General features: G+C 40.2%; 1 protein-coding gene across 2 annotated transcripts in view; it reads left to right on the forward strand.

The window, feature by feature from the left end:
* Rars2 (arginyl-tRNA synthetase 2, mitochondrial) overlaps positions 1 to 13,961 on the forward strand; it is a 40,996-nt gene extending 27,035 nt beyond the window's left edge. Inside the window, exons 11-20 of one of the 2 annotated variants that reach the window (XM_059254093.1) lie at positions 252 to 347; positions 2,352 to 2,412; positions 4,388 to 4,464; positions 7,534 to 7,658; positions 8,768 to 8,835; positions 8,916 to 9,025; positions 9,591 to 9,686; positions 10,727 to 10,801; positions 13,098 to 13,161; positions 13,582 to 13,961. In XM_059254093.1, the coding sequence (XP_059110076.1) occupies positions 252 to 347; positions 2,352 to 2,412; positions 4,388 to 4,464; positions 7,534 to 7,658; positions 8,768 to 8,835; positions 8,916 to 9,025; positions 9,591 to 9,686; positions 10,727 to 10,801; positions 13,098 to 13,161; positions 13,582 to 13,668 (859 nt within the window). In that variant the 3' untranslated portion in view covers positions 13,669 to 13,961. Of the gene's footprint in view, positions 1 to 251; positions 348 to 2,351; positions 2,413 to 4,387; positions 4,465 to 7,533; positions 7,659 to 8,767; positions 8,836 to 8,915; positions 9,026 to 9,590; positions 10,052 to 10,726; positions 10,802 to 13,097; positions 13,162 to 13,581 lie in introns of those variants that run through there. The other variant, XM_059254092.1, reaches the window with a different exon arrangement.
* Positions 13,962 to 16,628: the final 2,667 nt, after the last annotated feature.

Consider the following 16,628-nt stretch of genomic DNA (forward strand, 5'->3'; position numbering starts at 1 on the left):
CCGGCCTCATTTTTGTTTATTTGTTGAAATAAAAGGCATTCTAACACAAATGAGGAACGATCATTGTAGTTTTAATTTTCACCATATCCTCTAACTTACTGGTTTTGACAATTGTTGATTATAGCTTGAACTGACACCAAATATTCCATGAGCAATAAAAATAACTTCTGCTTTACCAAAAATGCTATGGATGTTCTACCTTCAAAGTAGAATCCTGATGTTGATTTAGGGTTTCCCTTTTGCATTTCTAGAACAGGGAATGTTGTGGTAGATCTCTCTGGGACTGGTGACCTCTCTTCTGTCTGCACTGTGATGCGAAGTGATGGAACCTCTCTCTATGCGACCAGGTTTGTAATCTGTGAAGGTGAGCATGGCAACGTGAGACTTCATACTCTTTGTCCCAAGATTAATGGAGGATAATCATCTTATCCTTCAAATTGTCTTAAAAAAATCCTAGTTGCAAATTACAAATCTGTTTGCATATTTTAAGAATATTTGCTGGGTTTCTATTTATTGCCAGTTGTAATTTCCAGAAAGACTTAATATCAGAAGAGTGGGACTCTATATTAAAATCTATTGACTATTGTAAGCTGTTCACAGCAGAACACATCATTCCATTTGTAGTCCTTCATAATCATATATTAAGTGTTTTTGTAAGTACAGATTGTCAGGAAGTATATTCTAAAAAATGACTAAGTTATGGTTCAATGGTAACCTAACCATTTTACACGCATGTAAATGCCAAACTTCATTATATTGTGAAAAATTAGGAAGTAGGCTTCTCCATTCCTCACCCTGTGGAAGTGAGCACTCATTGTTCATATATGAGAGTTGCACTTACTAAGCACACATGTATATATTAGAAAATTTCATTGTGGCAACTAATTATTGCTAGGCAAGTTAAAGAGACTAAGTCCTGCATCAGTGTGCAAGCAGTTCCATTTAGAACAGAAGTACATGTGTGGAAGGTGTGGTGTTGAATGCCTTTAATTCCAGCACTCTGGAGGCAAATGCAGGAGTTCTTCTTGAGTTCAAGAACCGCCTGGCCTACACAGAGAGTTATAGTTCAACCAGTGCTACTTAGTGAGGCCTTGACCTAAAAGTAAATAAATAAACAAACAAACAAATAAATAAATGGATAAATAATTTTTTTTACTAAAGTATGAATACATATTCCATGCAGGGCCTGGATCATGAGATGGATCCAAATCATATTTTGATCATTTACAACACTTCAGAGGGTGTTAAAAAAAAATGTTTGCTGGGCAGTGGTGGCACACGCCTTTAATCCCAGCACTTGGGAGGCAGAGCTAGGCAAATCTCTGTGAGTTCGAGTCCAGCCTGGTCTACAGAGCGAGATCCAGGAAAGGTGCCAAAACTACACAGAGAAACCCTATCTCAAAAAAAACAGGAAAAAGAAAAAAAAGTTTGTCTTCTCAGTATTTTCAGCTTCAATATGTTACTAACCTTTGATGTTACTTTTTAATGTGTGTATATGGGTGTATCTGTGAGTGTGTATACATGTGAGTCCAGGTGCCCTGGGGTCTAGAAGAGTCTGTTGGATCCTCTGGAGCTGTAGTTATAGGCACTTGTGAGCTGCCTTTCATGTGCTGGGAACTGCACTTGGGTCCTCTATAAGAACAGTATGTGTGCTCTTAGCCACTGAGCCACACAAGGGCTTAAGAGCTCTTTTAAATTCAGTAGAAGTTATTGCTTTTGAGCGATCCAAGATTTTGAAAGTTTGCTAACACAGACTGGAGTAGAAGGTACTTCTTTGGCTCTTTTGTCATCTATATTATAATTGTGTTCTTAGAGAAAATATATCGTAGAAAAGTAACAGCTAGATGGTTCTTTTCAGTAAAGGCTTAGTTAATTATAAAACACTTGTAAGATACTTTTTAAGTATGGGGTTGGAGAGATGGCTCAGCAGTTAGGAGCACTGACTACTACTCTTCCAGAGGACGCAGGTTCAATTCCCAGCACGCACATGGCAGCTAACAACTGTCTGTAACTCTAAGATCTGACACCCTCACACAGATTTACATGGAAGCAAAACACCAATGTACATAAAATAAGAATAAATAAATAATTTTTAAAAAAAGAAAAGATAACTTTTTAATGATTACTTGCTTTTGTTTATTTTTAGTTGTTTTTTAATTATACTTTCCAGGGCATTATAGTTTGGTTTTTTTTTTACAAACCTAATTTTGTTATTATTTCTTATCAAAGTGTACTGGGACTCTGCAGTGATGATTCACATACTCCAGGCTACAGAGTAAAACAGTTTTTAAATAGAATTGTCTCCGTGTTATCAAGTAAGTCAAAGCAATTATAACCCATTTTTTTTCCAGGGATCTTGCAGCTGCTATAGATCGCATGGACAAGTATAATTTTGATACAATGATTTATGTGGTAAGTAATCACAATAAAAAACAAAAGATTATGAATCCTACCTCATGGAAACTAGAGAGAGACAGAAATAGGAAACCAGGGCCAGAGAGATGGCTCAGTGGATAAGGCACTTGCCTTTTAAGACTGATGATGTCAGTTTGATTCCTAAAACCCAGGTAGTGATGGAAGGAGATAATCAACTCTACATAATTGTCCTCCAACCTCCACATGTGCATCACGGCCTGAATGCCTGTGCACGCACGTGCCCACACATCAGCAAAAAGAAAAAAGGAAGCTGTGGAAAACTTTGGCAAAAACAATTTTGTCAAACTATGAAAAATAAATATGAAGTTGATTAAGGTAGTGACTTCTTTTTAATTTTATTTTGTATAAGACCCAAAAATCAAAAGTTTACTTGCTTCATAGTGAAAAAAATTACCAAAGTCAAGAAGAAGGTGGTTGTATGAAATTACTATATATGAGTTACTGTAAGACAGTTACATTTGTCCTATTGATACATTTTTAAAAATTATTTTTTAATTTGTTTTGAGGGGAGAAGTTTATAACCTGTTTAAAATTGCATCAAGGGAATGGAGAAGCATCAGGCACTGCCCATGTCTATACAGACATATATGCATGCAAAACACTCATACACATAAAATAAATAAATCTTTCTAAATTTTTAAATAAAAATTTAAAACTCTATCAACTCATTATAGTTTAATATGTAAGCTTTATTGCTATAAATAAAATAAAGTGTTAGAATTATATTTTAAAAAGAACTTTTTGGGCGGTAGTGGCACACACCTTTAATCTCAGCACTCATGGGACAGAGGCAGGTAGATCTCTGTGATTTTGAGGCTAGCCTGGTCTACAGAGTGAGTTCCAGAACAGCCAGAGCTACACAGAGAAACCCTGTCTCAGAGAGAGAGGTGGGGAGAGAGGGAGAGAGAGAACTTTTAAAATCTTGTAATACCTTAAGACAAGAAATTTCAGACTAGTAGTGGCTCTGAGTACCCTTTACTCCACTCCCTTCTATAGACACATGAAGTTACTTTGTCAAAATCAGATTGACATTTGTAGAAACATTCAAATCTCATCAGTTTTTCCATGCATTCCTGTGTAGGCGGGTTTTAGGGAACAGTATCCCATGTATAGATCTGTGTAGCCACCACCACCACCACATTCGGAACACGAGTCTGTTTCATCATGGAGCAGACTCCATGATGATCCACCACTTCATCACAGTCCCTCCAATCCTTGCCTTGATCTTCATTAGAGATATCACTTTGAGAGTGGTGTGTAAATGGCATCATACAGTATGTAACTTTCTGAGGTTTGTTTTTCTCCCAGCTTAGTGATTTCCCTTGAGACCTATCTAAGTTATATTATATCACAGTTTGATCCTTTTATTGCTGACTAGTACTCCAGTCTCTTCTCTGCCTGCCTTCCTTTGTGTAACCAAGAAGGTGCCACCATCTCGTTCAGCTCAGCTTTGGCCTTCTGGAAATAGAGATTATAACATGCGAGAGAAGGAAATGAAATAGAACATTCTGAATTTTTTTTTCATGTTTTCTGCTGTCTTAAGGAGCTGCAGCTCTTATTTTCCCATCAACCTAAATACTCTTGTCGTGTGTTTAAGATTTGTCTTATTTATGTGTATAAGAAAAAGACAATGAATGAATATGTGTATGCATGGTGCATGCGTGTGCAGGTCCCCACAAGTTAGAAGAGAGCATCACATCCCCTGGAGCTGGAGTTGTGAACAACCACTCAGTGTGGGTGTGAGAACCAAACTTGGGTCCTGTGGAAAGAGCAGCCAGTAAATACCCTTAATCAATGAGCCATTCTCTAGCCACTAGTGTGTTTATTTAAAACATTGACGGTGACTTAGTCTAACAGAACTCTAATGTTAATTTGATTTAGGACCAGCTTATTCTTATTTATTAACTTGTTTGTGTTTTGTTTTGTTTAATTTCTAAAAAATTTCCCCAAGGCAGACAAAGGGCAAAAAAGGCATTTTCAGCAAGTGTTCCAAATACTGAAGATCATGGGATATGAATGGGCAGAAAGGTAGGATCCATGTTGTTCTTTGTTGCCTGATCAAGGTCACTTATTTCAGCTCAGCCTCAGAACATAACTACAGTAATTTATGTTCAGTTCTCTTTTCAGGATGTTGGTAGAAAAAGACAGATTGATTTTGTATTAATTTATGTCCTAATAAATGTTTTTATTAGATGTCTGCTATCAGTGTTTTGGTTTTCAATTATTAATATCCATTTCCTCTTCCTCATATAGACAACTAATAATTTAATCACAAGCTAGTGATTATGTCAGTAAAGTGAAACTTAAGTGGACTGCAAAAAACCACATCTTATTTTTTTTTTTTTATTCTCCATAGTTTGGTTATACATAATGATACCTTAATACATGTATATGTGAATTCTTATCATATTCACACTGTTCCCCTCTTCTTCCACTCCCATTGATCCCCTTCCTAATGAGTCCCCCTTTCTGTTTATTTATTTTTTGATTGATTGATTTTTTATTTATGGGCCAGCGATTTATTAGAGTTGATTAAAGAACGTGGGTGAGGTGTTATTGATAAAGCATGGACGACTTTCTTGGGGCAACAGTACAGACAAAAATGTCCCTCCCTTCACCAGCAACTATTAACTTCCAGTATGTCCTCAGGGAGGGGTAGGACCTCTTGGGCCCCTCCCCACTCCTCCCCACTCCATTAGGGAATGTTCTGTGGGGCTGGTCTTGGGCAGGTTCATAGTTCATTTATGTATTGTCCCCGGCATATGTAGAAGATGTCATTCCACAGCACTCTCCTACTTCCTCCAACTCTTATATTCTTTCCTCCCTCCTTCTACAGTGTTCCCTGAACCTTGGAGGGGGTGGGGTGATTAAGGTGTCACATTTAGGGCTCAGCATTCAACAATCACTCTGTAGTTAGACTTTGCAGTAACTGTTGCCCACTGGATAAAGAAGTTTCTATGACCAGAGCTGACAACACTTAGAAAGGTACTTTCATGAATATATGTCCATTTATTAAAACACTAGTACCACCTTCATTAAGGCTTAAAACCATCCAAGCTGTGAGCTTTAGCTATGTATACATCACCAGGTTTGAATTCCCTTCTGTGGAGTGGACTCAAATCCCACCAGAAAGCAGTTTGTTACCCCTATAACAGTCTTGCCAGTGTTACCCCAATGGGCACATCTTGTCTGGCAGGCCAGGAATATAGCATGCAGGTCCACAGCTGAGTAAGAGTATTGATTATACCTCTCCCCCCAGCCTAGAGCATCTTCCCGTATTGTGAAAGTTCGCCAGCAGGGAGGAAACTTCCAGCCGAGTCCCAGCTTGATTTCTCAATGTGCTGTAACTGATGCATATTATATCTTACACTGTTGGTGGACAATCAGATAGCTTGTATTGTTTTAGGGGCTCAAGGAGCTTTCCTGAGTAACAAGTCAGAAAGTGGTATCCACCCTGGCACCGAGGTGTTTTTTTTTTTAATAAACTTACGGCTTCTGGAAGCAGTTATGCATCCAGGGTATTGCCATTCAAACTTTTAAAGGTAATTTTGTTTAATTAGCTTACAAAGTAATCGGTTTACTTGTAGCTTTCTCATACATTCTTAGTTTCGGTTGTCCCTCTTCCCTCAGCTCTCCCCAACTTCTTTGATCTCCATCCCTACTTTAATCTTTCCACCCCTGCGGTTCCTCTTTTCATGTCTGTATCAGACGTGTTTTACTACCCGTTGCCCCCACCCCTTCCCAGGCCTCTCATGAGTGCCTTCCTACTTTCCTGGCATCTACACACAATTGATTCCCACATGTAAAAATTACAAGTTAGGAGAGAACATAGCAATGTTTGTTTTTCTGAGCCTGGGTTACCTCACTTAATATAATTTACAAGATGTTGCATGTAGAATAATGAAAGTAGATAGTTATCTCTCACACACTGCACAAAAATTCAACTCCAAATGGGATCATAGACCTTTACATAAGATCTAAAACTGCTAGAAGAAAAATATGGAAAACAATTTAAGATATGAGCAAATATAAGGGCTTTCAAATGGCCCTTCAGTCGCCCAGGAAATACGGGTAACATTTAACAAATGGAACCTCATAAGTTAAGCATGTGTACAAGAAAGGAAACAGTCAAGTAAAGGAAGTGTACAGCTACACATGATAGAGGATTAATATCTAGAATGCATAAGACTTTAAAAAACTAATTAGGAAAACAAATAACCAAACCAAAAAATTTACTATGAAACTGAACAAAGAGGTCTCTAAAAAAATAATAAATGGTGTCACAGTAGTCAGGAAGCAGTCAGGAGAATCTGTGAGTTTAAGAGCAGCCTGACCCACATAGTGAGTTTCAGAACAGCCAGAGCTATACAGTGAGACCCTGTCTCAAAAAAACAACAAAAAAGTGTGTGTGTATGCCAATAAATATTTTTTTAAGTATTCAACATTATAAACCACCAGGGAAATGCAAATTAAAACTACTTTGAGACTCCATCTCACTACAATTAGAGTGCTGTTATCAAGAAAACAAATGACCACCAATCCCAGTAAAGATGTGGGGAAAGGGGAAGTTGTCTACTACTGTGCTGGTGGAGCTTTAAACTGGTACAGCCACTGTGGAAATCAATATGGAGCTGCCGTAGGACTCAGCTACACCATGTCTGGATAAATACCGAAAGGGCTCACTATCCTGCTACAGAGACTTGCATTTCCATGTTTATTGATGCTCTTTCACAATAGCAAGGAAATGAAACCAGTCTGGTTGTCCATCAAATAATGAAGATGTACCTGGACACAATAGTTTTTCAGCTATAAAAAAAGTCACGAGAATTTTTGTTTGAAATGGGGTCCCCTGTAGAAGCTAGCCTTTAGCTGTGTATGTACCTGAGAAAGACCTTGAACTCCTAGTCTTCCCGCTTCCATTTTCCAATGCTTGAATTGCTACCACATATACCATTCCTGGCCACACCCCTATTTATTTGATAATTCTTAAAAACTCTGCTACAAGGTTAAAAGTTTGTTTTCTGAAAGAGTGCTAAGATATACTCACATCATTAGCACCTTTTTAGCTTTTGGTCAATAAATGCCTGTCCATTTCAGGTGCCAGCATGTACCTTTTGGGATAGTAAAGGGAATGAAGACTCGAAGAGGGGATGTCACTTTTCTGGAAGATGTCTTAAATGAGGTTCAGGCAAGGATGCTACAGAACATGGCTTCCATTAAGAGTAAATCCTCTTTGCTGCTTTTATGCTTTCTTGGACTTTCATGAACCTGATCAAAAGTAGCTTTCATAAATTTGACACGGAGTTCAGTTGTTCATTAATATAACCTTAGTCTTTTCATGGACAGCTTGAATGTTGTCAGTCTGTTGTCAAAGTCATCCTGTCAAGGGCTTGCATTTTTATGTGTCTGTATGTGTACAAGGGCACACATGCATACATTCATGTTGAGGCAAGAGGAGTTCTCAGATATTGCCAGCTTTTTATAAAAAACACACAAGCAGGATCTCTTACTGGCTAGGCTGGCTGGTCATTGAGCCGCCCTAGCACTGGGATTGCACACACAATCCACTACTCTCAGGGTTTTTTTAAACATAGGTTCTGGTTCTCATACTCAGGTCCTCAAGTTTTCAGGGGGTCATGCTTTTCTATTGCTGTGATGAGATCATAACCAAAGCAACATATAAAAGAAAGCATTTAATTTGGAGCTGATGGTTGCAGAGGTTTAGAGTCTGTGACCATCATGGCAGGGAGCATGGCAGCAGGCTGACAGACATGATGTTGGAACAGTAACTGAGAGCTTACATCTTGATCCACAAGCAGGAGACAGAGAGCTAACTGCGAGTGACATGGGCTTTTGAAACCTCAAAGCCCACCCCTCAGGAGCACACCTCCAACAAGGCCACACCTCCTAACTTTCCAAGCAGTTCCACCAAATGGGAACCAAACATTCCAATATGAGCCTATGGGGGTTCTCATTCAGAACACCACATTAGGCAAGCACTTTACCAACTAAGCTATCTTCCAGCCCAAGTCCTTGCATTGTAAATTGGATCCAAGTTATTAAAGTTCATATAACTATTTAATCTTCACCCTTGGAAAAATAAGTATGGGCTTTAATACCTTACAAGGGATATTTATAAAAAAAATAATAAGTTCATGCTTCTTTACTTTGATGTAGGCAGGAACACTAACTATTAGCCTAAAGGAGGAAGATAAAGCACCCATTGTCTTATTTTTTGATTGTACATTTTCAGATTTTTTTTTTGCATGCTGATCTATTATTCTTGAACAATACAGTGTAAGTTGAAGATAACTGCCTTTATCTGTTTCAGCAACAAAAAAAATGGAGAACCCACAAGAGACTGCAGAGAGGGTAGGGCTCGCAGCTCTCATCATCCAGGTGGGTTATGACTCCTTCCTCTGAGATCTCTTTGTCTGGTGTGTAGCAAAACCCAGGGTAATGATGTACTCTCATTTTAGGATTTCAGAGGCTTACTCCTATCTGACTATCAGTTCAGTTGGGACCGTGTTTTCCAGAGTCGTGGGGACACTGGAGTCTTCCTACAGTATACCCATGCCCGCCTCTGTAGGTGAGAAGAGGCTGCAGGGAAGCTGGAACCTGCCTGGTGTGGTTCTAAGACCAGTTGTGCCGGGCGGTGGTGGCGCACACCTTTAATCCCAGCACTCGGGAGGCAGAGGCAGGTGGATCTCTGTGAGTTCGAGGCCAGCCTGGTCTACAGAGCTAGTCCAGGACAGGCTCCAAAGCTACAAAGAAACCCTGTCTCGAAAAACCAAAAAAAAAAAGACCAGTGGTTAGCCCTGTTTTCTGGACTTTTCCAAGTTTCTTATTCAAAACTGGATAAAACACAGCAGACCTCTTACTGCTAAGCATTTATCAATCACCTATTATAAGAAACACTTTTGTGCATTGTCTTCGACCTCAGAGTAATTCTGCCAGAGAATATCCTGTCACCTACATTTTAAGAGACACTGAAAATAATTTGAGGAAAATGAAGATTTAAATCAATGTTAGTGTCAAAGTCCAGGACTGTTTTAAGGAGATCAAGACTGTATACCCAGAGCTAATATTCATCCCATGTAGCTATGGACCCTCAAAACCTGATCCTTTCACATTTGTTTAACTTTTGGTGACAGTTTGGAAGAGACTTTTGGATGTGGTTACCTCAATGACGTCAATGTTGCTTGTTTACAAGAGCCACAGTCAGTTTCCATTCTCCAGCATCTTCTCAGGTATGAGGTTTTTCTGTTATTACCAAGTCTGATACTCTGAACTGAGAGCATGTTTTGCTGATTTCTAGTCATTAGTTCAGAGGCTGCCTCCTGCCTCTAGACAGGCATAGGTGGACCAAAAAGGAATCTGACTTTTGCGGACAGACTGGGATCACAGATCAAGCCAATGTTCAAGGTCAATCCTAGCCTTAAAAGTATTATCACAAAATAGAACACTACAAAGGAGTAGTGCAGTCTAAGCCCGCTGTCTAGGAAGGTGAGGCCTTAGAGCATGGTCTGTGAATAAGACGATCCCAGGAGGCTGTGTTATGACAGGGTGAGGAGAAACCCTGCCTCTGTGCAGCTTTTCAGAGATTAAGAATCCTCCAGTTCACTGGGCGGTGGTGGCGCACGCCTTTAATCCCAGCACTCGGGAGGCAGAGCCAGGCGGATCTCCGTGAGTTCGAGGCCAGCCTGGGCTACCAAGTGAGTTCCAGGAAAGGCGCAAAGCTACACAGAGAAACCCTGTCTCAAAAAACCAAAAAAAAAAAAAAAAAAAAAGAATCCTCCAGTTCACCTTGTGGCTTCCGCTCTCAATCTCCTATGCATTTGTCTGCCTAATACCGCCACACAGGCAGGCCACACCTTGGTCTCTAAGAGATCAGAGAACAAAGAAGTAGGTATGTGTCTATGAAGGCAAATTTCCTTTGATTGCCACACAGTGCTCAGCTGTTCTTTCTTGACATAAGAAAATTTCACTCCCACATAATATGTGAAAGAAAATAAGCCCTCCTGATTCCCTTAGCCTTGAGACTAGAGCTCACTACTTTAATAGGCAAGGTTTTTTCTTTTTCTGGTTTTGCTTAGGACTAGATCTAAGAGCTATAAGATGATTTAGACTGTCTCTGCTGTCAAGGAATTTATATGAAAGAAAAATTCACATTAGTGATCAAATGTACCCAGGTCTTTTTTCATATGCCTTCTTAACACCAAAGGTATTTAACATCTTAACATGTTAGCTTCATATAACAAATGATCAGCCTGTTCCTGTCATCTTTTAGGTTTGACGAGGTACTTTATAAATCATCTCAGGACCTTCAACCTAAGCACATTGTTAGTTATCTTTTAACGCTAAGGTAATTTTTTTTAATCTCCTTATTTTCTTTTCAAAATCTAAGGTTTATTTTTATTCAAGTGTGTGTGTGTGTGTGTGTGTGTGTGTGTGTGTGTGAGAGAGAGAGAGAGAGAGAGAGAGAGAGAGAGAGAGAGAGAGAGAGAGAGAGAGAGAGCTCACAGGCATGCATACTAATTTAAATTAATGATAAACTCAGAGTCATCAATATGGGTAGGTGCTACACTGAGGCAAGAAATCAAAGCACTTCCCCTTGGAATGGTTTAAGCAAGAGCGATGCAGAGCTTCTTTTCTTCCCATGTCATCTGTCTGTAGCTTCTGGGTCACTGGCTGTAAATGTACCTGTTGTGTGCAGCTGCACCTGTGCCTGCCTGGATGCTGTCTGGTCTGTCCCTAACAAAGGGCTCTGCTCTCTATTGAACAGACAGCATCATGTGGGGAAGAAATAAGAGACACTACACAGAAGGAAACTTCATTGACTCCAGCTGACCCAGAAGCACTCAGAAAAACAAACAGCACTGTGAACATACATACCGTCATCAAGCAATATCCATATGCTGTTTTCAGCATTTATGGCAGACATTTATTTTTTAAGGCCACTTTTGTCCTATCTGCTGTTTTCAAACACACAGACATTGCTCTCTGGGTCAGGGACATGGAAGAATGCATAACTTACATTAGCTTAGGTTGTAAAGAGTAATTACATGGGAAGTCCAAGACAAATAAAGTTGGTTGTAAAATTGTTCTCTTAAAGGAAGGTTAAACAGGCTAAATCCACACCTGGGTATCCGCATAGGCTTTAAGTGACCTCCAGGTATATTAACTCAGCTATAAAGTCCACCAAAGTTCAATCTCTGAATGTAAGATTAGTTTCATAAAAATGGTATCACCACATGTGTTTGGGTACCTTTGGAGGCTATCGGGTCCTTTGAAGCTGGAGTTACAAGCAATTATGATCTGCCTGACATGGGTGCTGGAAATCGAACTCAGGCCCTCTGGAAGAGCAGCATGTACTCTTAACTGCTGAGCCATCTCTCCAGCCCCTCTATTTTCTCTCTTTCACCTAAAGGTTTCTCATATGTAAATCTCTTGCCTTCAAAATTGCTTTTTCCTTTAGGTTACAGGAATTGTTAGATCTTCTCTGACAATTAGATTTCATTGTGTTTATTCAGTGATATAAGATAGAATCATAGGAATTGACAATGGCAAGGGTAGTTATAACACAGTGACATGTGTATTGCCAAAAATGGACATATGAGATGTTCACTCAGCCCTGCTTTGAGGGATCAGAGTGGGCTATTCAGGAGGAAGCTGCAGATGGTAATCAGAAGACTCAAATAGCTGGGAAGGAGGAAAGGTCCAGAGCTGAGCAAGTACTCCAACTATAATCACTAAAGGGATAAGAAATGATGAGGCTGAGCCTTTGGCCTTAGATGGTTTTTAAAGTGGTTGGGTCCATTTTGTTTTAAGCAGAGACACAACAAAATCACTTATAACTAAGGAGCAAAGGAATTAGGAAGCAAATCAATGATACCAGTTGAAAATTCATGGTTAATTTAAATGCTTTTACTCACTAATTACTGAAATGAGAGAATACTGCAACTTTTTTCTTGATTATACTTTTTACCTTATCTCCCAAGTTTTTGTTTTGTTTGAGGAAGGGTCTCACTGTGTAGTCCAGGCTAACTTGGGACTCTTAATCCTCCTGCATCTGTTCCCTAAGTACTACAGCCCTACCCCTGGCTCCCTCAGATTTAAGTAAGTGTGTTGTTTTTTAGTTTTCCTACTTACATATAAGGGCAAATGCAAAGCCAAAAAGTCTAGTGAAATGTCACTTAAAATAATTAAATGATTATGTGCATTTCATGGCTCATTGCTGCCATACCTTAACAGAAAAAAATACTTCAAGGAGTGTCTGGTTTGTGTGTGCAGTGCATTGATAACTAGTCTCTATCCCACCTCAGTTGACACAGGGGGAAAGGGTATATACCCTGTTATACTTGTAAAAGTTGTCTACATAAGAAAATTCTACTTGTTAGAAAGGCATGTCCTATTTCTATAAAAAAGTGAAATCAAAATCTTAAAACTTGCCATTTGGTAGAAGCAGAACTAAATTCTAAAGCTTGAGTTTAGTGTTTTATTACAGACAAGCAAATGCATTTATTTCAACTTGTATAACTTCAAATGGCTTCTTTAGTGATTCTAGGTTTTTCCGTAAAGTTAAGTGTTGGACAGGTATCAGACTCATGGAACAGGAAATGACTACTGATCCTCATTGTGATCTCTCTTACTTGTTTCAGTCACCTTGCAGCTATGGCACATAAAACACTCCAAGTGAAAGACAGTCCTGCTGATGTGGCTGGGGTATGTTACATTCAGTGTCCTCTATATAGCCCCTTGGCAGTTGAAATTAATATTATGAAATGTTAGTACAAAAAGTCATAGGAATTCTTCTGAAATATCTTCTGTTGTTTAACTACAGCAGTATACTTTGTAACTTAGGTAAATATAACCCGTTTAAATATTTCCCAAAATAGTAGACTATCAAATGTACCTTCTTCCATCAGATGTTCAAGTGAGAAATTCTGCCACTTCCACGGCACACCCTTACTATACTGTTCTTTCTGTAAGAGGTGCTAGGATATATTTCTCCTTACCTAGAGTATGCAAAGGACTCTCAAGCAGAATTCCTACTTTAATTGAATTACTTCTAAAAATCATTCTTTTTTTTTTTTGCTTATTGCTAACATATTATTGAACATTTAATCATTCTTTATTTTGTAGGCCAGACTTCATCTTTTCAAAGCTGTCCGTTCTGTCCTAGCCAATGGAATGAAGCTTCTTGGAATTATACCTGTATGTAGAATGTAATATGTAATTTCTAATTAAAGTGTGGGCTTTTTAATGCCAAACAAGTTCTAGTTGTTATCAGATGCCTTGCTATTCAGAATAGAATTTAAAGTATTATTCTGTGCCAGAATTATATATATGTAATTTTTTGTGGGGGGAGGGTTGTTTGCAGATAGGGTTTCTCTGAGTAGCTGCAGTAGCTGTCCTGGAACTTGCTCTGTAGACCAGGCTAGCTTCAAACCCACAGAGATCCACCTGCCTCTGCCTCCCAAGTACTGAGATTAAAGGCATATGCTGCCACCACCTGACCAGAATATATATTTTTAATGCAGTAACATTAACTTAATCTTTACTCTTAAAAATATGTGTGTATTTATTCATGGTCAGTAGGTATTCAAACATGTAAGAAACTAAGTTGGGTCTTTAAATTTCAAACCTTGTGATATAATTGGGGCAAAAGACTAACATTTAAATTCTGGCCTGAGGTCATTTTTCTAGAATGTGTGTGTATATGTACACATATGTGTGTGTGTGTACACTATATATTTCGATAGACTGTGTGTGTGTTACTAGAGAATGAGCCTGGAACCTTGTGCACACTAGGCAAGGACTCCATCACTAAGCTATATCCCTACCCTTTTTTGGTTTTTCGAGACAGGGTTTCTCTGTGTAGCTTTGTGCCTTTCCTGGAACTCACTTGGTAGCCTAGGCTGGCCTCGAACTCAGAGATCCGCCTGCCTCTGCCTCCCAAGTGCTAGGATTAAAGGCGTGCGCCACCACCGCCCGGCTCTTTTTATTTTTATACTAAAGTAGATTCTCATGGAAATTGCCCGGTTGACTTTGAACTCGTTACCTAACCAGGCCTTGAATCTGTGATCCTACTGCCTTTGCTCAGCTAGGGTTACAGGCCTGCACATTTAGACCCTGACAAAAACTTTTTTTTCAACTTTTTGTTGTTGCTTGGGGGAGGGGGTTAACTGAAAGGTAGAGGACAACTTTAGGAAGTGAATTCTCTCCTTCTATTGTGGGTTCCAAGTCTCAAACTTAGGAAGTCAGGCTCAGGCTTATACACATAAGCACTTTTACCCACTAAGCCATCCTGCTGGCTCCAGAGATTTTTTTTTTTTTTTTAAATCAATATAAGACAAGGTCTGTTTAGCCTCAGCTGGCCTAGAACTATGTAGACCAGGCTAACTTGAACTCAGAGATATGCCTTGTGAGTACTGGGATTAACAGAAAATTTTGGGGGGCGGTAAGGGGGAGTGTTATTTCAGTTTATAGGTCACAGTCCATTTTTGTTTGTTTGTTTGTTTTTCGAGACAGGGTTTCTCTGTGTAGCTTTGCACCTTTCCTGGAACTCGCTTTGTAGACCAGGCTAGCCTTGAACTCAGAGATCCGCCTGCCTCTGCCTCCCGAGTGCTGGGATTAAAGGCATGCGCCACCACCACCCGGCCCATTTTTTTTTTTAATAGATTTTCTACTCATTTTACATACCAGCCACAGATCCCCTCTCTTCCCACACTCGAGCCTTCCCCCCCAACCCACCCCAACTCCCACCTCCTCCAAGGCAAGGCCTCCCATTGGGGAGTCAGCAGAGCCTGGTACATCCAGTTGAGGCAGGTCCAAGCCCCTCCTCCCTGCACCAAGGCTGCGCAAAGTGTTCCATCATAGGCACTAGGCTCCAAAAACCCGCTCATGTACCAAGGACAGGTCCTGATCCCACTGCCTGGGGGACCCCTATACAATTCAAGCTAAACAGCTGTCTTGCCTATCCAGAGGGCCTAGTCCAGTACCCTGGGGGCTCCTCAGCTATTGGTCCACAGTTCATGCGTTTACACTAGTTTGGATGGTCATCTCTGTACATTTTCCCATCATGATCTTGATGTCCCTTGCTCATAGAATCTCTCCTCTTTCTAATCGATTGGACTCAGCCTGGCACCTGGCCATGGATCTCTGCATCTGCTTCCATCAGTCACTGGATGAAGGCTCTATGATGACAGTTAGGGTATTCAGCCATCTGATCACTGGAGTAGGCCAGTTCAGGCACCCTCTCGACTATTGCCAGTATCTATGGTGGGGTCATCCTTGTGGATTCCTGGGAACCTCCCTAGCACTGTTTCTCCCTATTCCCATGATGTCTTCTTTTATCATGGTATCTCTTTGCTCTCCCACTCTGACCCTGTTCCAGCTCGAACCTTCTGTTCCCCTATGTTCTCATCCCCCATCCATTGCCCTCCATTACCACCCCTCACCCCCAGTTTGCTCCTTCACTGGGCAATCCATGCGTCCTTCCTAGGGTCCTCCCATTTTTTTTTTATTCTCACATATACATCCCAACCGCAGTTTCCCCCCTCACCTCCACTCCCTCCAGTCTCTGCCCCCCACCTCCCCTATTCCCTAAATCTATACCCTTCCTGCCTCACTCAGAAAACAGCAGGCCTCCCAGGGACATTAACCAAACACAGCATAACAATAAGGCTAGGCACATACCATTAAATCAAGCTGGATGAGGCAACCCAGTAGGAGGAAAGGGTCCCACAGGCAGGCAAGAGTCAGAGACACCCCACTCCTACTGTTAGGAATCCCCCAAGAACACCAAAGCCATAACATGTGCAGAGGACCTAGGTCAGACCCCTACAGGCTCCATCATGGCTCACTGAATCAACTGACTGGGACTCATGGGGGCTTGTAGAAATGATTCTTATAACTGAGATTACCTCCTGTTTTCATCAAATAATTGGTGAAGGATGGTTCCCATTTTTATTTTAATTACAGCTAGTTTCTAGAACAATACATTTATTTACAAATATATTTGTAAGTAAAGTAAGTATCCCCTGTATTTGTAAAGGAAGCATCTCTTTGGCAGCACAGTGGGCAACGACTCCAGTGAGAACTTACCTCGGGGCTTACCTTTAGCATGAATGGAATAGTAACAAACTGTGAAGTCAGGGACATAGGCATAGAAATAGCAAGCAGTTACA

Source organism: Peromyscus eremicus, chromosome 2 (genome assembly GCF_949786415.1).
Source record: "Peromyscus eremicus chromosome 2, PerEre_H2_v1, whole genome shotgun sequence".
Lineage (NCBI taxonomy): Eukaryota > Metazoa > Chordata > Mammalia > Rodentia > Cricetidae > Peromyscus > Peromyscus eremicus.